General features: G+C 49.1%; 1 protein-coding gene across 1 annotated transcript; it reads left to right on the forward strand.

Annotated features, from left to right (window-relative positions):
* Positions 1 to 1,995: 1,995 nt before the first annotated feature.
* CUNH2orf73 (chromosome unknown C2orf73 homolog) lies at positions 1,996 to 18,660 on the forward strand. Its single transcript, XM_044428240.1, has 5 exons — positions 1,996 to 2,153; positions 6,788 to 7,007; positions 7,924 to 8,077; positions 13,539 to 13,654; positions 16,834 to 18,660. The coding sequence occupies exons 1-5, from the start codon at positions 2,095 to 2,097 to the stop codon at positions 17,263 to 17,265; spliced, it is 981 nt and encodes a 326-aa protein (XP_044284175.1). The 5' UTR covers positions 1,996 to 2,094; the 3' UTR covers positions 17,266 to 18,660.
* Positions 18,661 to 24,192: the final 5,532 nt, after the last annotated feature.

Genomic DNA, 24,192 nt, shown 5'->3' on the forward strand with positions numbered 1-24,192 from the left:
AGGATGCTTCCGTGCAAGGAAGAGCATCTGCATTTCCCTTCCATCCCTCCCAACCAGCTTTTAGCAGATGTTGGGGGAGCCAACCTGGTTTCCCAGATGGCCACCCACCCCCCAATCTACTCTTTCCTGGTTCCCCAACTTTTGTACATTATTTTCTCCATTCGGAAAGTAAAAGTCGCTTTTAAGACTAAGTGACTGGCCAGAAGAGGCTATGTTCAAATATGCTGGGCTTTTAACCTTGCCTTTTGTCCCATCCACCAGTGAAATGCAAGGTGCTCAACTCAGTGCTGCAAGGTGCTCAAATCCCTTAATTTACCACTTTCTTTTTCGAAATTATTTCTTTTTTGAAATTATTCAGTAGTGCTTCTAGCACCCGAGCATATCATCTCAAAACCATATTCCACTGCTTTTGACCTTGAATTAATGAATGACATCCAGCTGGAAATGGAAAAAGAAAGAGAATTTCAAGCCAATAGGTGGAAATTTAATTTTATACTTAATTCCTAAAAACTTGTGGAACAAGCTTGAAAAAGGATAAAAGACCCTTAGGGCTCAATCTGATGCATATTAACAGAGAAGAAAGGTGTACAACTCTGAGCAGGGCTGAGGCATGTAGGAAAATTGTAGGGGTTTTACTGTCCAAATGTGCAGTGAGCCCTAATTGCAGTTTTCTCAGGCTGCTCCCTGTAGACAGTAAAGTCCAGAAAGACAGGCCACCTTGGTGCTCAGGGAAGTGCCTCCGGGAGAGCCTCAGCTCAACCCTGATTGGTTTAGTTTGGTTTTGAAGGACTGCAGCTTGGTCTTTTCCCAGGAATAGTAGCAAATTAGCTTTTATTCCAGAGATTTTTAAAACCCTAAAATAGCACTCAAGATGGAGAAGTGGCAGATTGATTAAGAAGTCTTCTAGGGAATGAGGATTTTACAGCTGCAAAACCCACACTGGGATTAATGGAGTCCCTAACACATCTAGGCAGTGCACAAAATCCCTAAGGTCCTGCCCAAACCGGCTCAGAATCCCAAGCATCTATCAAAGCACAAAATTACTGTACCCCGGGGATTGTAAAGGAAGCACCTGTATTAAAACAGTCATGCTCATCTTTGTTTTCTGGCTGTTGTTTTAAGCAGGGGTCTAAAAAGTGAGCCCAGCAGATGCAATTCAGTTTTGAACCTCACTGAAGGGGCCACCGGTGCCCAGCAGTGTGGACATAAAGCCCCCTGAATGCATCCCTTGCTTCTGAGCAAACGTGTGTGAGAGATTCTTTTGCAAAGGTGCAAATCGGACGCATCCAGATCCAGAACAAGGACCACTGTGTGCAGCGGGGCTTGCCCACCAGAGAGTGTGTATAGAGAACTGAGCTACAAAAGCAGGCCTTAGCTAGGGTGGCCACACCTAGCTTTTGCAGAGAAAAATCCTCTTTTTGAAAGCACCTGAACAGCACCTGAGCAAGTCACTTGGTCACCACCTTCTACACATCGGTTACATGCACAGCATTTCCACTGAAATTATACTTAACTTTGGGCCCAACTTCAACTGCAGGTCAATGAGGCCAGGTCACCTCTCCTTCCAAGGTGGGCAGCCACTAAGAAGAGGGCTTTTGCTGCTTCATAGTTGTGGAGTCAGCTTGCCAAAGAGGGTTTTTTTTAGCATCAGGTGAAGACACTCTTACCTTCCCAAGCATGCTAGTCTTTCAGCTTCTGTTGTTTCTAATTCAGAGCCTACACTTTAGGTCTTTGCACTGCCGCTTGGCTGCATTTTCCACTTTCTAAAAACACTGATCCTGTCCTTTTAAACGTCTGCATTTTATCACGGTGTAGTTAATTTGTTGCGAATCATCCAGGGAGCTTCGCCTATCCTGCAGGCTGGAATTATCATCAACGGGACAGCAATCTGTATTAGCATATGCAAACGTAATGCAAAGTGAGTGTGGGTGGTGAGAAAGGGGGGAGGGCCCCCGCGTTCTCTGCCCGCCCCCTCGCCGTTCCCGGGCCCTGGTCGCCTAGCAACCCTTGAGCGTCCGAGCGCCGCGCTGCCTGCGAGCCTCGCGCGCCTGTTGCTGCGTTTGCTGCTGCGCGTCGCCCGCGGGCGCCTCCACCATGTCCCAGGTCCTGAGGAAGAGATCGGGGCGACGGACAAGGGCGCCTCCGCGCAAGCTGTAAGTGCGCCAGGCCGCGCGCCTCTGAGTCTTCCAGGAGCGCCCCTTGCAGCGCTCCCCGGCCGCGGCTCGAAGGGGGTCGAGCTTTCTAGGGTCCCAAAGCCAGGCGGTGCCGAAAAATCCGGGAGGATGCTTGGATGGCCTGTGGGAGTTTTCACCAACTCATCTGAGCAGTCTTGGCGCATTAACTGCAACAGTAAATAGGGAGGCGGAAATTCAACAGGTGCAGCAGATGCTAAGGAGACTGGATCCTGACGCAGTTATTGTTCCTGAAGGAGCAGCGAGAAACTCTCCTGGTATTTGGTTTGGGGGTGGTGTTTTTTTATTTTTAAATTGGAAAACTTTATAATGCCACCCCTAGACAAAAAACACAACACTTGATTCAGGCCCGCCTTCATCAATCTGGTGGGCTCACTATCGACCAGCGACTCCTTTCCCTTCCCGGCCAGCACAGCTCCTTCCGCCTGGGAATGGCAGGAGAGGGGCTCCAACAGGGGGAGAGCGCCACGTTGGAGGCACGTAGTCTGGATAAAGTTGTGGGGTGTGCTATAAAGTTTGTTCCCTCTGAAACACCTACACAGCAGAACCCCAAAGATGTCTGGTGCTCCAAAGAGCAACAGATGAGGCAGAAATCAGTCTGGCTTGGTTTCCCTAGCAGGGATGTACAAATGGCTTCACCTGTTGAACCCCACCCTGTCTTTCTAGTCACTGTTAAAGGCATGGCAGTCCTGCCAGTGGGAGATGGTGATGACGGCAACCTATATTATAAAACTTATATATTCCTCAGCTAATTATGAAAATATTATCTTGGTGGTATATGCTTGGAATCAGTTTGATACTTTTCAGCACTGTTGTCTGGATGTCTTATTTTTGGAGAGTGTTTTTCAAGCCTTGTAAAGCTTATCTTAAAATAAACTGACATATAGAAATATACACATTTGAAAGATATAGGAGACTTGGCCTTAGAAATATTTTTTAAAAAGAAATAAAAAATATGGGTACAGTGCAGTCCTATACGACTCTTCTCAGAAGGGCCTGTTGAGTTCCATGGATCTTTGCTCTCAGGAAAGTCAATATAAGATTGCATTTACTTTGTCTTCCCAAGTTTGGTATTCCCTAGATAACTTTCAGGTTGGGGAAGCTTCGGCTTAGCATTAAGGAAAGAAAGAGAGTGAGAGTACTCAGTGTTTCAGGGATTTGGACTGAGCCTCCTTTGAAGAAAGAAACTATAAAACAAGGAAGTGGGGGAAAACTCTGGGAAAGCATGGCCCATAAATCCCTATATTTTGCATCGGTTTCATCCAAATTACTCCCTCTGAAATTGTTCTTCTCTGAAAATGGTTGTAGAGGTTAAAGGTGCTGGACGGGACTCCAGAATTCCACGTTCTAATCCCAACTCAGCCATAAAACTGAGTGACTTTGGGCGAAAGTCTGAAGCAGGTGACTTTGGGCCAGTCTCAGACTCTCAGCCTAACCTACCTTGCAGGCTTGTTGTTGTGGGGATGGAATGGAGAGGAGGAAAACTCTGTAAGTCATCTTGGGTTCCTTGCAAGAAGAAGAAAAGTGAGTGTGCTGGTGTCATTAGTGTTGAGTCCCCACTCAGCTATAAAGGTCACTGGGTGAGTTTGGGCCAGTCACAGGCTCTCTGCCTATCCTACCTTGCAGGGTGGTTGTTATGAGGATAGAGCTACGTAAGCTGCCTTGGCTTCCTCACAAGAGAAAACAAAGCGGGCTATAAATGCATCCTGGCAAGCAGAATTGTTGGAAGCCTGCATACCGCTCCTTGGAGCATCTGAATTGGACCCGTGCGATCGGCCGTCACGTGCTGAGCGATTTGGTGGCACGCATGCAGATGTGTGAACCAGCTTGTTGAGAAAAAGCTGCGCACAAGAACCCCCCAAAATCGTCACTAGGAGAGGTTTTAGGAGAGGTTTATTATGGCTCAAGCAGTCCTGTGACCCCTTAAAAGCCTTGGGCTGGGTCCTAGTTTCTGTAAACTTAGTTCTATTCCTGGGATGAGGCATCCCACAGAACGGCAAGGGAGGTAACCAGCAAACCACACAGGAAAGGCAGTGGAGGTGCTGCGCAGCTGTCTGGATCAGAGACCCCTGATAAGACAAGAAGGCCAAGAACAGAAGTAAGCCAGGAGTTCTCAGCAAGCCATTAAGGGTGCACGTTTAGACAGAAATCAGTCCAGCTCCAAAAAGCTGCAGACGTATTTCTGTCTAAACATGCATACAGTGGCACCCTAGCACTGCTGTTTAAATCTCTTTATTTCCAGTGGTGACTTGAACAAAAATAGAGGGAAAGGAGGAGAAACATCTCCCTTGGTATAGGGGGAAAGAAAGGCAAAAGAAACAAAAACACAAGGTGAGGTAAAAGGATTAACGTGTCCATTTCAAAGTCTTTTAAAACCCATTTTTCCCCTGCAGTGGAGGGCAGGACTTGTTCCAGTGGAGCAAAGCTCAGAGAACCAAGATTCAAGGTAGATGCCAGGAAGCACTTCCTGACAGTTAGGACCCCAAGGGTATGGAACGGGCTCCCCCGGGAGGTCGTTGAGGCCCCATCGGTGAGGGTGTTCAAGGACAGACTGGACATGCACATGGTGGGCATGTCATGAGTGGAGCTGGCTGGAGCCGGGGGTCAGACTAGATGGCCCAGAAGACCCCTTCCGACTCGCTCCGTTTCTATGTTTCTATATAAGCACTTTTTACTTCTAAATAAGCACCCAGGCACCTCTGACAGTTGTAGAAGATAAAGCTCAAATGTAGTGAGAACAGAGAGATTTTCAGTCCATTGAATGTCGCAAGGGGCTTTTCCTTTTCTTTGCAACTGACTCAGAATTGGCATTTGCTGCCCCTCTGTCAATCCGCGCATCACAGGGATGTAATTTAAAAGTGCATGTATATCCACTTCCATCATGGATTGTTCAAGATCAGCCACCACCCCCCCTGGCCAGCATGGCCATGATGATGGGGATTATGGGAGTTGTAATTCACTGCAGCTGGGGGGTGCTGGGTTGTGGTGCAGAGTATATAAAAAGGAGGCACTGAGTGGGAGGAGAGGCCCTTTAGGGGATGCTTAAAATCGTCATAGGATGTTTCAGGCATAGGATGTGCTTGGAAATATTCCAGTGGAGAAGAGATAAAAGCCATTAGAGAAGGGATTCAGGCGAGCCATATATGCCAAGGTGATGGAGACCTTAAGTTGCCCGCTCTGTGTCAGAAGCTGCTGATAAGACCAGGAGGCTAAGAATAGATGGAGCTGGGAGTTCCCAGTAAGCCATTAATACGCTGGGCGGGGGGCGGGGGGGGCAGTGATGAAGGGAAAGAGAAGTGGGGGAAGGGGAAGGAGGCGGAATGTCAAGCATGACGAGGAAGAATGCCGAGTGGGGATCGCTTGGCTTGTGAATTTTGGGACAAGAGCTTCCTGAACAGCTGCTTATCAAGAATGAGAAAAGGGTATTTCTGATATCCACTTGGGTGAAATACCAGCGTTGGAACAGGAGAGAGCCCGTGCAGTGACGGGGAAGCTCTGCCGCAGGTCACGGGATGCAAGATCTTGGCTTGAGCCTTAAACACGTCCTTCTCTCCTGGCCTCCCTCACCTGCCCCCACAGGCATGATGAGAATAATAAAGCTGGCCTACCTGGCAGGGTCACTGCAGAAGGGACTGGTCAGGTGTGCGCTGCTAAAAGGGGATTCTTAGAGTGTTAAACTACAGCTTCCGGCATCTCTGACCATTGGCCACACTGGCTAGGTCTGATTTATTTATGTCAAGTGTTTTTATATCACTGCTCAGCGACAAAGTCTCCCTGAGAAACTTACATGCAGTGGCTGCATTCACAGAACACAGCAAGTGGCCCTACATGATTGCAGCTTTTTTACCATCATCCCCCTGATGGGCAGTCAGGTAGTTTCTACATTAACATGGTTTCCATCCCATCCCACCCCCTGCTCAGTCCTCCTGCTCTTGGCATGTATCCCATCAGCCGCTGTGCCTGAAATTCAAATTCAAGGTGCATAATTCCCTGCCCATGTTGCCTGCCTTCTCCTCATTGGTCCACACACAGAGCCTGGATGGCTGGAGCAGCTCCTGCAGTTGCCACTCTTTCCAGAGGACTCTATGGTAGTTGCATACCAGGACTGTGGAAACTATGGTAGAAACCGCCATTTTCCCTCTTCCAGTTCCAGCTCCAGTCCATTTCATCTCATTTCATTTTTTAACTTCTTCCGTCTTGTTTTACCTCCATTTCAGTTTGTCAATCTATTGATTCACTTAGTACTTGCTATTATAGATCGTGCTATTATGCTAGAGTTTATTTCTTTTTTCTAAAAGTTACCTGGTACTTTAAATTCAGGGGGACACTCATATTGTTCAAAACTGCCTTTGCCAACCTGGTGTCCCCCAGCTGTTCTGGACTTCACTTCCCATCAGCCCCAGATATGACCAATGATTAGGAATTATGGCAGCTGTAGACCAGCCTATCTGGAACTCACTGTGCTGGGGAAGACTCTTCAAATTATATAGCAACATTCTGTGATTTAAAAGAACCACATTAAAATAAAACAGCCTGGCCTTTAAGAGTGCTATTTTTGGGATGTAATGCTAACTTGCCTTCTTCTATTTTTTCAGACCAGATACCTTCAGAATATTTAACCTTACGTTTCCAGAAAGGAATAACTTAATAGAGAAGATCCAGGACAATTATCCACCCAACAGACAACAGCCCCAGTACGTGTTGGAATGGCGCAATACCCCTCAGCCGCTACATGCAAAATGCATCAGGACCAACACCAAGTTTTTAAATGAGCCCATATTTTATATGGATACGGAAGACACAAAAACCAAGCAGGTGAGGGCTGCTGATATATTGAAAAGTGAAAGCAAGTTTAGGGTCATCCGGTGTAGCATTCCTTGAACAAGCCTGAGCAAACTTCAGACTTGGGCACTACCCGTGCTGCACTGTCGCTGCAAGGAGGATCTAAACAGCGTTTCTTGTTACATCCAAATCAGGCTAAACTGGTTAGTGGAAACTATGGTTTGCTGAAACAAGCCAAAATCAGGTTGTAAGTTCAGATCCAGTGTTTCAGTGCATAACTAACTGGGTCTTCCCAATTGCATCATGATGACAAACTCTGCGTAGTTTAAGCAGCGGGGCAGCTGAGGGCTGCACAGTTTTAGGGCCTCCGAATAGCCACGCAGAAAGTGGCCAGCAAGGAAGGCACCAGCAGAAGCACACTCCTTCTCATTCATGTAGACATGATGGTGCCATGACTGAAGTGAGTTTGAAATGCAAGTCCACACCTGCTCAGGATATTCTTGAAAAAGCAGGACTGGCAGACAGTTCTGTTGCTCTAACGCGTCAGGAATGCAGAAGCCGTTTTAAAGCATGCCGTGGTGGCCGGAGGGGCGGGGAGGGATCCAAATAAGAATTGTGTGCTTTACAAATAGGAGTTGTGTGGAAACTTGGCCACCCAAAGTAAGGAATGGGACATAAGACACTTATATCCAGGGCAGATGAGTGCCTACTGAGTTTAAGCAGGGTAGTGGGTGCTTCCCACTTCCTCTTCTGGTGTGGGTTGAAAAGGAAATGGGAACTCCTGAGGTGGGAGTTCAACAGCCTCACCCCATTCACATACCACTAAACTATGGCTTGGTGTTACCTCTCAGAGGATCATGAGAACACCTCCTTCATGAGGAATGTTGGTAGTGCTAGTCTCTCTGTGACCTGGCTGTTGATTCTCTGTTTCTTTGCATTGTTGGCAAAGGATTGTTGGTGGCCAGCTAGCGAGCCGTTGGTGCAGCGTCCTAAGCCACCTTACGACAAGCAGAGCACCCAAAGGTGTGACTTCCAGGAGCCAAGCTGCACCTTGTCTCGACCTATTAAGTACAGTCGCATCCTGCAGCCGTCCCGTGGAATAGGTAAGGCTACTGGGAAAACAAATTTCCCTCACACAAAACCGGAGAAACAAAGAAGCAGTTCCTTTCACTGCTAAATAGCATCTCAGCTGCCATAAGATTGCTCGGTTCCCCATCTGCACGGTCTGGAAAGGCCTCCAGACTCACGGATGCAGATCTGCATTGGATTCTCTCAGCATTGGCGCTGCTGTGGAAAGAATCACCTTGCAATATTGTAAAATGACCTCAAAGAAGGGCGTCTGGGGGCATTTGGGAGGAGAGGAGAATGACCCTCACAAGATATGGAATATCCTGGCACCACTTCAGCCTTCTTCCCTCCCATTTATTTTTTATTTATTTATTTAGGAAACTTCTATGCCACCCCATTCACCAAAGCCTTGGGGCGGCTCACAAACATAAATAAACTTCCTTAAATAATATAAATTAACAGTATAAATTAAGTCGCCCTGGCCAAAGAATGAAATGAATAAATACTATTAACAATTAAAATGACATTTGAATAAAAAGGTCTTTGCCTGGCGCTGAAAAACAAATAAGGACGGCGCCAGGCGGAGGCTCTGCGTTAGACAGCCAAATCAAATCAAGCCAAAATGTTCCCCGAAACCAAAAATGACAAAACTGAAGCTGCCACATTTTGGGCACAACATGAGAAGGCAAATTTTCCTGGAGAAGACAATCGTGCCAGGAAAAGTCAAAGGCAGAGGAGGAAAGGGAAGACCAAATATGAGATGGATGGACTTCATCAGGGAAGACTTGAATTCATAAAAGCTGAGCAAGACTGTGAGGAACAGGATGTTTTGGGGGGCTTCCTTCATGGGGTCACCATAAGTTGGAGCTGCCTTGATGGCACATAACGACCAGTGGAGATGGCAAGGCGGTGCGAATGCAGAGGTGAAGTTGTCACTGTGCTCCTTCCATCTTGCACAGGATGCCTGCAATTCTTTTGAGTTTGGAGGGTTGAGGCATCCCCCTTGGATTGCGCCCCAATGCTGGTTCGGTTCATACGTGTCAGCTTGATTTGACATGATGTGGACAGAACAGAGAGCAGCCGGCAGCGTCACGCCCCGCTTGATAAGGTTAACACACCCTAAGAAAGAAGAAGGGTCTCCCGCTATTTTTGGCTCACTTTTAAAATGACTGGCAGTCTCCTGCGAGGTCACCTCCTCCTGATAAAACAGGGAATGTCAACTTTCCCATTCAGTTGAGGCACCCCTTTTGTTTGGGTGGCAGAAAAGCAGCCCCCAGTTTGCCTTTGGGCTTCCTGCCTCTCTGCCGTGGCCCAAAAGGTTGCAATGGTAGCAGATGTTTGGATCTCCAACAGAGCAAGCCTGGTTGGGCACCTGCCAAGGTCCCAAACTCCAGCAGAAGGCTCTGGACTGGCTCCTTGTCACCGTTGCAACCTGCCTGTTCACCGGCCTCTTGCTCTGGCCCAACCAGTGGTGGCGGTGGGAAGGAGGCTGCTTGTTCACCAGCTCCCTGCCTGCCTGCCTGCCTGCCAGGCAAGCAAGCAAGCAGAAACGGTGATGCGAAAGAGGAGGCCCAGCTGGTGGCAGTGGCCATGAGAAGGGAGACTCATGGTGGGAGGCTGCCTTGCCCAAGGCTGCCAAAACCCTGCACCAGGATTGATTGCTCAGCAGCATCTGGATGGCTGGGCTGTATTGATTCCAGCTGGGCTGTCCTGGCTTTGGTGAGTCAGGCTGCAGCTGCAACGTCACAGTGACCCTCCTTCCAAGATCTTCCCCATTGCAACCATGCGCACCTTTGGTGCATTTAGGAATTAATCCCGGCCCCCAGACAGCTTTACTCAGAAGCCCACCTGGCTGAGTCTAATGGAAAGACTGGCACCTGCAGCCAGCCAGCCAGCCTGTATGGGCAGACCATTGAGGAGAGAGCAGGGGTCGAATTTCAGGTACAGTGGCAGATGGGATGCATGCCAGCAGCCAGAGGACAGAGCAGCAAAACCACCATAATGTGGAAACCTCTTGCTTGTCTGTTGGATAGATCATGGTGCAAAAAAGGCATAACCCATGGCGACCATGCAGGGTTGCTTGTCACAGGTGAATCCAGCCTCGCTCTTTCGGTCTGATAATGGGAAGCTCCAGTTCAATAGGTGGGAAGAATGTGAGAGCATCAGGCAGCCTCTGAGAAACCTAGAAACAGAATGAGTCAGAAGGCGCCTCCTGGGCCATGGGATAAGTTGAAACGCCCATAATTTCCAGCCAGCACCTGATATTGAGAGATACTGGAAATTGGAGCAGGGAAGTTTCAGTTAGCAGTCTTTGGTAGGCTGCTGCTCCCCTTCCTCCTCCTCCTCCAGGTCATGTGAATTACTTCCTTTGGTTTCTCCTCTGCCATCACTTGACCGCTCCACAATAATTCTGCTCCAGCAACTATTAAGTCTGCCTGTGAATTCTGCCTGGGTTGACACGGGAGAAAAAGGATCGCTTCCATATGCAAACACATGTGCTGTGCTGCTGACCCAGAGCCGGCTGTCTGTCTGGATTTGGATGGAAGCTCTGCAGAGCAGAAGAGCGGTTTGTCCTGCACATGGTGGACTAGGCTGAGCTTTGCTTCAAGGGCCATGCGCAGTGAGACATGCCCTGGCCAGTCAGCCTTTGCAGGGGGCAGAAATAATGCTTGGGATGAGAAGGCCGGCACTGTAGTCCTCATTTAACAAAAGCAACAGATCCCCCCCCCCCCCCGCAGTTACCTCCAGCATAATTACTCTTTTTTCTGGGCATTAGTATAGATTCAGAGGGGCTACAAAGGATATCTCAGGTCACCAAGCCTAATGCAAATCCATGGTAGCCAGATTCATCTGTCTGACGCTTAAGCCACCCTTGAGATTTGTTTATCCAGGTTTTCTCTGACCTGCTGAGCCACAGAAGAAATGGTGTCAGTGGGTTAGTTCTGAATATGGAGCCTTTTTCAGGCATCTAGCTCAATATTTGGGGTACAAGATGGGAAGCAGAAACACCAGCGATTCCCAGTAGAGTCCTTGTAGGTGCGTAAAAGTCACCTACTAGGTTCTTACATGACCTTGATACTAAGAAAGAGTTTCTATTTATTAATAAAATGAAGCAGGTCCAGGTTCCTGCACTCCCTGAACATAAGAAGAGGCCTTATGCATCGTGCCAGGGATGTGTGAGGAATCTGTTGCGGGTGGGAATCTGTTGGATTCTCTGACTCGGCTACCTGGACTCCGGTCTGTTTCCAGCTGTGAGTGAGTGCAGGGTGAGCTCTCCCGGCAGTCGCATGAGGCCCACCAGGGATCGGGCCCTGCACAACCACTGTGCAAGCGGCTTCCCTCTTCCACGCCGTGTGCAAGGGCTTTCTCTCATTTGTTCTGCTGCAGTTCTTCCTGCCGCCCTCTCTGCTTGGCTCACTTTCTAAGAAGGGCTGAGCAGAGAGACGTCTGCGGATGCGAGGGGGTAGATTACTCAGTGCTTCAACTCATCTCCGTGTCTCGTCCAGCAGTCTCTTTCCTCAGGGGCCATGAGATGCTTGTGTAAATGCTGCAAGGAGGTGACGAGTGGTGGACCCCAGTGCTGGAAGGCGGCAGCCGTTCCGTTCTTAAGGAGCCATCCGATGGTGGGGAAGCTTTTTCAGCCCGGGGGCCCAGTTGGAAAGTGCGAACCATCTTGGAGGCACCTGCTGACTGTGGGCAGAGCCCAAGGCAGGAAGAGTGAGGCCACATGTGATAACATTCATTTTTATTACTATGTTTAATGTATACCCTGCCGTTCTTCCTTTTGTAAGGAATCCAAGGTGGCTTACAAGATTCCCCCCTCTCCATTTAATTGTCACAGCAACAATCCTTTGAGGTAGGTTAGGCTGAGCTGCAAGGATCTCACCTCATGAACTTCATAGAAACAGAGCAAGTCAGAAGGGGCCTCCCGGGCCATCTAGTCTGACCCCTGGCTCCAGCCGGCTCCGCTCATGACATGCTCACCATGTGCATGTCCAGCCTATCCTTGAACACCCTCACCGATGGGGCCTCAGCCCATTCCACACCCTCGGGGTCCTAACTGTCAGGAAGTACTTCCTGGCATCCAAATGGAACCTTAGTTCCCTGAGCTTTGCTCCCTTGGAGCGCGTCCTGCCTTCCTCTGCAGGGGAGAACAGGTCTCTACCCACCTCCATGTGACACCCCCTCACATACCTGTATGTCGCCAACAGATCCCCTCCGAGTCTCCTTTTCTCCAGGCTGAAGAGACCCAGTTCCCTCAGTCTCGCCTCATACGGCATCCCCTGCAAACCGGCCACCAACCTTGTGGCCCTACGCTGCACTGACTCTAACAAGCAGGCCAAGTGGGGGCTAGAAGCCACGCTGGATACACCATCGTGCAACACTGGCTTGCGATTCTGGTGGAACCTCGCTGTGATCGCTGTCAAGATCTGAGCCTGGTGAGCCTGCAGACTCCGAGGGTGAATTACTCCTCGGAGAGCCAGTGTGGTGTCCCAGTTTATGTGCTGGACTGGAACTCCGAGGATCCAGTGCCGGCCGCTGCTCAGCTCTGAGGCTCATCAGGTGAGTCTGGGCCTGTCACTGACTCTTGGGCAAACCCACCTCACAAGTCTCCTTGGCATCCTTAGAAAAGGGAGAACGCCTGGGTTATAACGGTGATCATACGTATGCAAAATGAAATAAAGTGCTTCATAGCCACACAGACAGTCCTCGTGTAGAGACTGCTCAAACAACCCTTCCGTCTGAATGGTGCAGCCCGAATACGCCCAAGGAGCTCTTGTGGGAGCTGACACTGGAAACCGGAAGGGGCGCGAACAGTGGCGAGAAGGTGGACAGCAAGGAAATGTGGGACAGGAGGACTGAAGCGGTGGGGTGGGAAGGGTGACGGAGCTTCATTCAGGTTTCTCATTCCTAACCTGCCCTTCCTCCGAGGGACCCAGAACCTCTCAACAGCCCTGGTTTAAAGATGGAGGGGGCCAACAGTCACAAGATGCTGCACAGTTATTCCTTCCCTTCCTCCTGGATTTTGTGTGTGTGTGTGTGTGTGTGTGAGAGAGAGAGAGAGGGGGGGGAAGATGAGAGATGTGGGAAACATGGGGACTTCCAAGTTGAAGATGGCATCTGTAAAATGTTGTGAAGGAAGCAGTGCCGTGGCATTATAAAAGATTTGTTGGAAAGACTTGTTGCTGTTCCTGACTCTGGAACAGCAGCCGTACTCGGGTAGCTGAAGTGTACCCCGCAGATAAAAGCCACCTAATGAGACCAGGATGAGTTATATCAGAGCCCTCCCAAGAACCCTTTAAGGTAGAGCAACTCTGGGAGGGAGGGAACATGGCCTGCAGCAATTTCTGTAGCTGAGTAATGGGGTTGAACCTTCCGCTTTTTGTATCCCTGAGCCGGCGAGTCCTTCTGCTCAGTGTGGTTTCGGTTGCCCGTCTGGCTGACGACATCCAGTGACCTCAGTTTCCATTCTGCTTTCGGCTGTCCGTGTCACAGTTCCGCTCGCGGTGCCTCGATCGCCAGTCAGCCTCCCAAGGCTTTTCGAGGAGCGGCTCACCTTCAACCAGCATTACGATGCCAGAGCGACTCCCTGCATCCCGTATCAAGGGAAGGTAAGGCAATGTGCATCCGGCACTATTCACATGCATCAGGAAGCCAGAAGGACATGTTTATCCCCAGGGTGCCAACGCATTGTTCTAGCACAGGGGACCGTGCAGATTGCCAGCATTTGGTATTAACAAATGGCACGCAGACCGTCTTATTGGCCTCTGAGGCTTTCGAAAGACAGGGAATGAAATACTCGGTTCGGCAGTTTGCTGTGACGGCATCGGTCTTAGGATGAAGTCGGAGGATGTGAGGGATGCATGAGGACCACTGCTGTAATGTTCAGAGCAGGTGCCATCATCACTGGCATGGAGGGCCCATCTGGCTGTGTGTGGAGCAGAGAGGTAGCTGGCAGCCACAGACTCCATTTTAGGATGAGCCATCTGGGCTTCCGTGGCTATTGTAAATGTTAATCGAGGTGTTGTTAAGCAAAAGAAACTTGCTTAGTTCCATTTCTAGGGAAAGGAAGAAAACACTTGCAAACTCTGTGTGTGTGTGTGTGTGTGTGTGTGTGTGAGGGAGGGAGGGAGGGAGGGAGGGAGGATCCTTAGCATTTGATTTTCTATCTTTTTCTCCCCCTGCAAAAAAAGGGTCTAAAAGTACCAAATATCAGTACAGTGTACTAGTAATCAAAACAGACTAATCTTAAAGTGGGACTTGCAACTCCAATGTTGCAGAATGGAGTTCTGTTCAGTTCCAGCCAGCCATTCCCTGCATTACCACTCCATCGGATTTCCTTTCCTTCTCCCGGGTTTTCCCTTTCCTCCCTTCCTTTTCTCTTCCTCCAAGAGCAAGGCTGTATTTTGTGGGTGTTAAGCACGATCAAGTGCTTCTAGGACTGTTGCTGAGGTTTGCCCCTTTGGCTTTGGCGTTTTCCCCTCCTAAATATTTTTGTGCATCCTTGTTGTTTGTGGTTCCCCCAGGCAGGCTTATGCCTCGCTCCTGTTTCTCCGTGACCCTGCTGTGGTGCTAATGCTCTTGGCTCCCAGCAGCTGAGTGTGGTATTATTTATTATGTTTTATGTATAATATGTATATCCCACTCCACATCTGAACAGATTCAGGAGTGGTGAAGAAAAGACAAAATAAAAGCACTATATTAAAATGTGTAAAAAGATTAAAAGTGTTCAAGAAAACAGAATACCAAATCACAATTATGGTGAGTTAGTCAGAAAGAATTCCTGGCACGAAGATGTCCTCACCAGGTGTCACGCACGTGAGTTCTGCCAGGATGGGGAGCTTCACAAGCGTGCCTGAGATCCGACAGCATGCATGTACACAACACATGTCAAAAACAACACAGCATTGGGGCGTGTCTGATTTCTAGACACAGGGAGTTTTACAGAAAAGGAACCAACACACTGACGATTCAGCTCTGGTGGACTGCAGGAGATCATAAGGCCATGCAGAACCACTAGGACCTCTTCTCTGGTGCCTACAAATTCTGGCTGCATATGACGTCTGTCAAAATAAGCTGTTTTAGCCCTGTTAAAAACACTTTTCTTTTAATAACTCGTGAAATGGGCTCATGAAGAGTGAAGGGCTGTACCTTTCCAGAGTACTCAGAGGCTGGGGGAAGTATGCAGTCTGAAGACAGAGTGATGCCACTGAACTAGACCTTCACATAAAAAAAAGGGAGTGGATGCAAAGATCCTCTACCTCAGGGCTCCTCAAACTTTTTGAATAGGGGGCCAGTTGAAAGGCTGCAGTGACCATTGCGGGCCAGTGGGGGGGATGCCTGGGGGCATGGGCTGGTGAGGTGCTGTCGGGCACGCATGAGGTGGCATCGGGCGCGCGTGGCAGTGGCTCACTCGCTCAGAGATCTCCCGCGAGTCCAAAACCATCTCCGAGCAAGCCTCCACCTCTCTGCCTGCGCAGCAAGCACGTGCGCAGGCCACATGGATGGCCATGGCAGGCTGGATCCATCCCATGGGCTGTAGTTAGAGGACCCATGCGCTGCAGCTTTGTTTTTCTCTTGGCAGCTTTTTGACAGCTGTCAAGAGGAATGCAAGGTAACAAATTGACATTCGTGGATGAAGCCTCCTGCACTTTGACAGCAGGGAGTTAAACCAGGACCCTGACCAGGGAAGATTTTGCACCTTTGCAGGCTGGAGGTGTGTACTTGCACACCTTCGAAATAGCAATAAATAAATAAATACAAATATTTGTGCATGTTTCTGGCACAGATTTCTAAAAATAAAAAAAATATTACCGTAAGAATGGTGGTTCCTTCAGGGGTGTGCTGCTTCAGCATTTTGGAGGGGGTATCACTGGATAGTTCCCTAACATGAAAAAGCTGCAGAAAAAAACCAGAAAAAGCAGCAGTGACCGTACCCAAAAACAGGTTGCAACTGGAGCTGGGAGAACAAGCTGGTGTTGGTCACTCCACGGTGCCGCTTGAGCCCTGGTGGAGAGGCCGTCCATGGCGATGGCCTGGAAGCAGCAAGTGGGGCTGCCCTTCCTGAGGGGCTCTCTTGCGGTTTCCCTGTCCCCACGACGGGATCCGTCTGCCAGGTGTGGATGACACCTGAACCCATCATGGGTCCAACAATGCTAGAACAAGCCATGGGTTATCAGGGTGGCTTGTTGTCCCCAAACAACCCACCCTGCCAGAAGCAGTCCAGGCTCATGTAACATGGCAACCCACCATGGTTCATTCCCCTCAATGGGCCAGCATGTTGTGCAAATGCAGGAAGACATGGACTTTTTTGTTTTGTTTCATTGCATTTCAAGAAATTCCATTCTTCTCAGGTGGCCCTAATGTCCAACATCGTTTGGGAATCAATCATAAATCTTTTGGCCCACACAAGCAAATATGTCTAGAATAGTATCCATGGCAACCCATGTCACAAGGGATGAAATCTGAGGGGAACAGACTTTGCCCAGCAGGAAGTGGGGAGTAGGGAAAGGAGGGGAGCGAGAGCAACATGGGAGGAAATCTGCTTCTTCTGCCATTCTTCTTCCCCAGCTTTCCTGCCCTTCCCCATTTCCTAAATCCAAGAGCTGATGGCCCAGCCCGTCTTCTGTAATGCCTGCTATCAGCCGTAGGCTGTTGGCCAGAGGAGAGGCTGGAAGAGAGAGGAGGATGCCGTTCCAGCCCTTGAAGTAATAAACGAACTCGGCTCGCAGCTGCATCTCCTCACTGCTTACGTTTCCCTGGTTAACATCAGCCTTGTTTCCCTTTCCAGAAACATGGCAGTTTTGTGTGGACAGAGATAAAACCGGCGAGGGGGACTGCAGCTCCTGAGGGAACTGAAGGCCAGCCGTGTGCTCAGGAGTCGGGCGCTTTGGAGCAGCCAAAAGCAGAAAAAGGACGCTCCACAGAAAACTGCATGAGCTCAGCCTGTTTTCGGCTGCCGGATTCCCAGGAGGCAGCACCAGGCTCGGATACATGCTTATCAAAAGCAGGCCTCCGGGCAGGAGCCAAAGTAGACCCCGAAGCCCCTGAAAAAGGACGGGAGGCTGCAGCGGTTCCTCAGCCCAGCAAGGTGGATGTGAGCCATGCTTCAGGGGAGAGGCCTGCCAGCCCACCGAAGTCGGGTGCTCGCGATACTTCGCAGGACCCGTTACCCCCCATTCATCAAACAGCACAATTGCCGGGAGAAATTCAAACGGCCTAGAAGCGCTGTCCAAGTGAGGGGGAGTTTGGCCCAGTGCAATTTCAGTAATGCCAAACACAAACTAACACCAGCAAATTGTTTTAGGATACTCTAGCTTTGCTACATAACAACAGCTGCAGCCATTTTCGACAGCTTTCAAAAATGAGAGGCCCATTAAAATACACCCACTCACACACAATTCCCTTCCCCCCCACACACACACATGAGTGCAGTTCATTTTTCACTTGTGCATATGCAAATTATTTAGACTTTTGTTAGGAAGAGGTAATTACTATTAAGATGGATTAAGTATATTGGGAATAAATGCTTAGCAGTTAATAGTGTTTAGGAATGAAAGCAATTTTAGAATTTCTATATTGTAACTACTGCAATAGGTTGTTGTTTTTATTTGATACACAATTGTGTTTTTCAGTCCCTGAATGATGTCTTTAAAAGTATGCATTCTGTCAAGAACTGCAGATCAGTGGAAACTGGTGCAAGAAATATGATCTTTGGATGTTCTGGGTGTCATCCTGTGATGAACAGAACCAATTGTTGTTTCTGTAGGAAAAGGTGACAGTTAAAGGAGACAATTTGCTGCAGTCCATAAGTATGTTCCATTGCTCAGCTCAGTCCGGAAGGGCATTTTTAGAGCAACCTTCACTTTGCTGTAACATTTTCCTGGAAAAGGTTCTGATCTCAAGTTAGGAGTGCAGATTACATTCAAAATATGTTTATAGATTCGTCCACAGCACAGCGCTAAGGTCACACCATGTGTTCCAAATGTTTAGTGGAGCATGTGAAACATTCCCAAAGATAGTATGAGATAAGCTGTTAAGAACATAAGAAGAACCTGGCTCGATTAGAACAAAAGGCCCATCTCAGGTTCTGCTTCCAATAGACAGCCATCTTGTGGGCAGGTGTGTTCAAAGGACCATGAGGGCCAGCATCCTTCCCTATCCCAGCAGGGCTGCAGTGCATGGAGCTGTTAAGTTGGGTATCTGCTTTGTAGGGGTTTCCCCGTTTTCAAGCCACACATTCCAACCCAAGTGCACAGCCACCGGTGTCCAACATGCGCAGTGGGAGCTTCCACACTTCACCACCTCCTCTGTGCATTCAAAAGAACTTGCAAAAGAACTTGCATGCATGTTTTTCACTATATCCATCTAGTTTCTGTCTGCACAAGAAGAAACACCACTGATCCCATCATACTTATTTATTAACAATATTTCCCCCCCGTCCTTTACGAGACGTCCCAGGACATGTTACAGCCATCTTCTTCACCATGAACAGGACACAAGAACACCCTTAAGGATCATCAGGTCTTCGGATCGGGGGACAACCTGCAGCCAACTTGTTCTAGTCAGTTCATTTTTATATCACATTTTTCACAATACATTGAGCTCAAAACAAATACATTTGCCATTATTGTGATATTTATTTATTTACATGTATTTATAGGCCGCCTATAATTGCCGAGGCCTTCCTATCATATTATGCTATGATACTCGGTGAAAGGTGCAGTCCTATGGCCTCTTAAATTGTCTGGGGGGACATAGGATAGGTTGGAGTCCCCACTCCGGTTTTGGAAGAACAGTCTGAGGACAGAGCTGGGACTTCAACCTCAAGGATGTTCCGTCTCCCCTCGCGGCCAGCACAGCTCTTCCTGCTGAGCCCAGAAGACCATAATTGAAGTTGTCGGGATGGAAAGGGAAGACGCTAAGGACTACTGTCATCTGAGGAATCTTGGTGGCAGCTCAGCTTCTCATCACCAGGAGGGAAAGCCATGTGGCCAACTGAGCCAATGTCTCAGTGTTTTGGAGGGTGGGGGGAGCATGGGGGCCAATCCTAGTCTCTGCTATTCCTGTCTTAAATTGGATCCCCATAATCCCCTGAGTTTGCAGCATTTGCGGGCAGCAGTATTGGATGGCACCAACTCCATCTTATTTATTGCACTTCTAATCTCCACAGGAACTAATGTTGTGTCTGGGCAGACTCCAGTTTATAAAAAATGCCATAGCGCAGTTAAAACTGCAAATAAAAGAATAAATTACAACCCAGTGCAAAATAATAAAGAGCGCAGGAATCTGTAAGAGAGCCGTCGTAAGGCAGAATGAGGTCTCTTTGCAACTCATTAAAAACATTGAAATTTACATAAATGCAAGACAGAGTATTACCTCAGTTCACAATTACCTAGTCCAATCATAACATATCCTGGCATTGAACTGTTCTGGAAATAGTTTGCAGTCTGAGATCTAACAACAAGATTGTGCATACCAGAAGGAAAGAGTGTGGGGGGACCCACAAGGCCCTTCAAGCAGCAAAAAAAGAGATCCTGCCCTAACCAGGGTGGTACCCCCTGAGAAAAGAGCAGGACTTCAAGCGAAGCATCCGCTGCCACCCTGGATTATATAGCCAGGGGTTGGCACACAAATGTCCTCCAGAGGTTTTGATTACCACTCACACCACCTGCAAGCCAGTGTGGTTAAGGATGATGGGATCTGTAGTCCAAGAGCTCTGGAGGGTGCCGCATTGTCCCTGATCTGGGCAAGTGTAAGTCGATCGACATCCATTTCCATGAGCTCAGAAACTAGAATGAATTTGGATCTCTTTAATCCTCCAGACCACATTTTTTGACCCACGTTAGACCCAAAGGCACCCTGCATAATCAGAAAAGCAATTCCATTCCTGTAATGAGGACACCACAGTTTTTCCATTTCTTCCCTGCTGTATCCCCAGAGCCACACCACATGCTGTTGTGGAGGGCCTCCTCAAGTGTGCGGAAAGAGAGAAAGCTGAGCTCTATTCATACAAGTGAGGATCCCAGCTACGATAGCCAAAAATGAAGAGCTGCTGTGGATTAAAATACCTGACTAGCCTCCCCTGGAATGCCACAGGCAACAGTTGCTTGGGGTGGGGACATGGATCAAATGGCTAGAACCCCTGCCCCACTCAGCCAGCTCGGGGCCCCCTAAGTGAGCCTGCCCTGGTTTTACAAATGGAATTGGCAGGACAGGGCAGTACCATGTTTTGGACGGGCCCTTATTAATATCGTCGTTTAAGATGAAGGAAGGCATTTGTACCTTGGGAGATTTTGTTTGCATGTTTTGGTGTTTGTGCTTTGTTTGTTTCTCCTGTAGCTCGGAGATTGGATTTAAGATTAGACACCGAAACCTTTCCTACTGATGCACAGGTGCCTATTTCAGCCCTTTGTTCCACACAGCAAGAAAATAAGCCTCACACGAAGCCCTCCAGATCAGCCAGCACAGAGTTTGCCTGCCACAGAAATCTTTGTTCCAGCCCTTGTATGAAAGGCAAAAATTGTGACAATCGCTTTTTAAGTGCTTGCTTGTTTTTAATGATGGTTGTAGCGGTCCTGGCGTGATTTAGAGCTGTGCACCTCGCTGGGCTTGGAGCACACGGCAAGCTGTGAACTGAGAAGGTACATATGCACAGAGCAGGACACAAAACAGGCACGTGTGGAGTGGAATAAAGAGGCCACATGGTTTCTTTTCCCTGCAGACCATGCAAATCTGGACACTCATCTAAGGCACTCCGACTCAGTCTAGTAGACGCATTCTCTTCCCGAAAGAGAGGCTCACAGACGGCAGCCTGATGCAGCCAGCGCACCGTCAGGGGCACCTTGCGTGGAAAATGTTCCGCCTCCCCTCATGTCACCCTTCTGATCTTGACCTGCAGACTATGACCCTGCCCAGCATCCCCTGGCAGGGAGCTTGGAAGTCCCGGCAGGGTCTTCTCGGAGGGCAGCACATTCCACGCTGCCCTAGGGACGTTTCTCAGGGCCCGGCGGCGACCTCAGGACCAGCCCCTTTCCTCCGCTCCCATCTCAGCTGCCGGCCCCTTTCCCCATGGAAGCGGCGCTCCCAGCCCTCCATCGCCCCAGCTGCCTCTTCCTGCCCTCCCCGCAGTGCTGCCACTGCGATCCCTGGTGTGGTGGCCGCAACACCAACCAATACATCCTATTTCTCCCATGTTTTTAAACTCAACACCCTTTTGCCACTTTCACACCTGGGACTGCTGCATTACAGTCGCTGGTGAAAACTGGGTTCAAGGGTGTTGCATTAATGTGCCCGCTCTGCCTTGTATGGTCTTTTTGGCTTGTTATGTGTCCTTTGCCTCTCCGCCCATGACAGCCATTTTGTGGGGGTGCCCGGGACAGTGCCTCAAATCACCAAATGTTCCAACAGCCTGCAAAAGTTACCTGCACATGGTCTTATATACAGGGTCGCTTGGCTGGAAGTCAAAGAGCATCGCTATGCGTTGAGAGCTGATATTGTGGCGTCTCCTGCACACTCTTTCTCAATTGTTGGTGGGCAGGAGCAGGAGGAGGAGAACGGCGTAAGACACTTTGAGTTCATTGGGAAAAAGTGGGATACGAATCTAATAAATAATAGAATAATCATCCTCCAGACTCAGAGGATTGCAGGCATCCTATGGAACGTGGGAGGAGCACAAAGACACGCGTTGTCGCCATGCTCTTCTCATCCTCCAGAGCATCCAGATGCCTGCTTTCAGCTGTTTTTCTCCTCCTTGCAAGGAGGAAAGGCCAAAAACACTGAGTTGCTTTGGCGGACAGCAGTGACTCCCCCTCCTCGCTCCCCATCCCTACTTTGGAGGTGATCTTTCATCTTCAGAGCCCAGAAGATGCAAAAAGAACCAATGTCTGGAAGGGTAGCCCACTAAGGTCAGTGCTCTGACCCAATAGGTCAGATAGGACTCCAACCGATCCTATTCCCCCCCACCCCGCAAGGTTGGGAGGCCATAGGATCATGTATTTTACCTCTTTGTTACCTGTCTTACCTGCTAGTTTACCTGGCCCTTTGTTTTTAATTTGTACTGCAGTTTTTCACTTTTACAGTGCACTTTCTGTTGTATTTTATGGTGCCAACTGTTGTGAACTGCCCAAAGAGCTTCAGCAATCGGGAAGCATAGAGATGTGATTAATACACAAGAGCGTGAATGTGTGTCATTGGCTTTCATTTGTAGCTTTTCTGGTTTGCTTGAAAATCTGCTCAGGAGAAAAAGGTGAAATGCCCACAGAGTGCAGCACTTAAGAGCACTGGGGCCTATTCTGTGTTTGCCAGACCAGCACCGCGCATCCCAGTTCTACGTATTCAACACAAAAGTCTGCAGCATAGCATAGCAGAGAAGAGAAAGGAAGGAGCAAAGCTTGTTTGAGCCTTCCTGTGCCTTCCTTCTTGGATTCCACCAGAAGATGATCCCTCTTCAAGGGACGGAAGGAGAAGGAGACCCTTCATGGACTTGTTCTGAAATGGGAACAGCACATTTGGCCCTCTGGATATTGTTCAACTCTAACTCCCATCAGCCTCAGCCAGCATGGGCAATGGCCAGGGATTATGGGAATTTTAGTTCAACAAAATTGAGGGTGAATCATCACTCCCCGGCCCTGATTTTTTAGCTGCTGGCCTCATTGTTTTCTGCCTGACTTTCCTCCAGTCCGTGTTCCTTTCCTTTTTAATGTCATGTTGTCTCTACAGAACCTTGAACAGCATTTGATCTAAGAAGGCCCAGATCTGGGCAGCATTGGTGTTTTTCACCAGAAGCCTCTGACCCATGGCAAAATCCCTGGAAGGCACGTCCTGGCATTTGCAGGGTTATTCACCCCGGAGAATGAGCCCCCAACAATCTCCCCCATGCCGGATGCTTGAAGCCTACTTGCCACCCCCAGTGTGTGCAGTGACTTTTCCTAACATTTTGAAAGCATTGTAGGGAACCCAGGCAAGAGGCATTACCTCAGAAACAGCTGCGCAAACTCTCCAGCTGGGTCACTGATCTGCGTGAACTAAAGGAATTTCAAAGCTGCAACGGGGAGATAAAAGGAGACATTCTGTTTTCCTCAGCGGGCACCAAGAGAAGCTTTCAAAGTGTCCTTCCTGTTCCACAGAGCAGGGATGCGTTCCAGTGCCCTAAGAATGCAGGGGTTACCCCCAAATCCCCTGGCCTCTTCCCCCTCAGGGGTAGGTCCTGAGTAAAGCCCGGGTGAGGAGCTGCTGCTTGCATATTTCTTGCAGGCAAGTAACTCTCTCAGCGCCTTTCGTCATCTGCAGGGCCCTCCTCCAGGTGCCCAAGGAAGGACGCAGGCTGCATGGTTGAGGAATTCACAGTTGTGTCCACGGAGTTGCCCAAGGAGGCCCACCTGGCACTTTTCAGCCCCAGGTTATGGCCTTTTTGGCACCCAGGCATCTGAGAAACATTTTATCCCTATCCTTATAGATTTCAGTATTCATATATTCTTCCGCTCTTGTTCATTTTGCATTGTATTTTGTTCTTTATTTTATTCTTGCAGCCATTCATTAAAAGTGTCCACTGGACACTATTTAAAGGGAAGATGAAAAGGTATAATAAACAAGAGGGAATTCTGGATTGCTGGGCCGAGAGATGAGTGATGGCATCAGAGGCCAGGGCTGGAATGTGGGTGGCAGGAGACGAGAGAGAGGGACCAGGCACAGTGCAACAGAGCTTGAGGTAAGGCCAGGCCCAAAGTCCCAGAGGAAGGTTTAGCAGCAAGTCCAAGGCATACTCACAGAGCAGTTGGAGGCCAGGAACTGTGTTCGCAGGCATGTGCAACAGGACAGGACGAGGATGTGGCCATGAACAGGAACAAGGGGTGAGAGCAGGAAGAGGTGCAGGGACCCTGAGGCAGGACGACTGGGCAGGTTCCATGGTGAGGCAGGATATACAGCAAAGGTCAGGTAAGATGCAGGAACTGAAGCACAGCCAGCATGCAAACCTGCCTTGCTAAGGTGGCAAAGCAAGGCAAGGCAAGGCGGTGAGGCAGGGCAGGCCAGGGCAAGACAAGTGGCAAGGCAAGGCAAGGCAAAAGGCAAGGCAAAAGGCAAGGCAAGGCAAAAGGCAAGGCAAAAGGCAAGGCAAGGCAAGGCAAAAGGCAAGGCAAGGCAAGGCAAA

Source organism: Varanus komodoensis, unplaced genomic scaffold (genome assembly GCF_004798865.1).
Source record: "Varanus komodoensis strain SLA01 unplaced genomic scaffold, ASM479886v1 scaffold2, whole genome shotgun sequence".
In the NCBI taxonomy this organism is placed as follows: domain Eukaryota; kingdom Metazoa; phylum Chordata; class Lepidosauria; order Squamata; family Varanidae; genus Varanus; species Varanus komodoensis.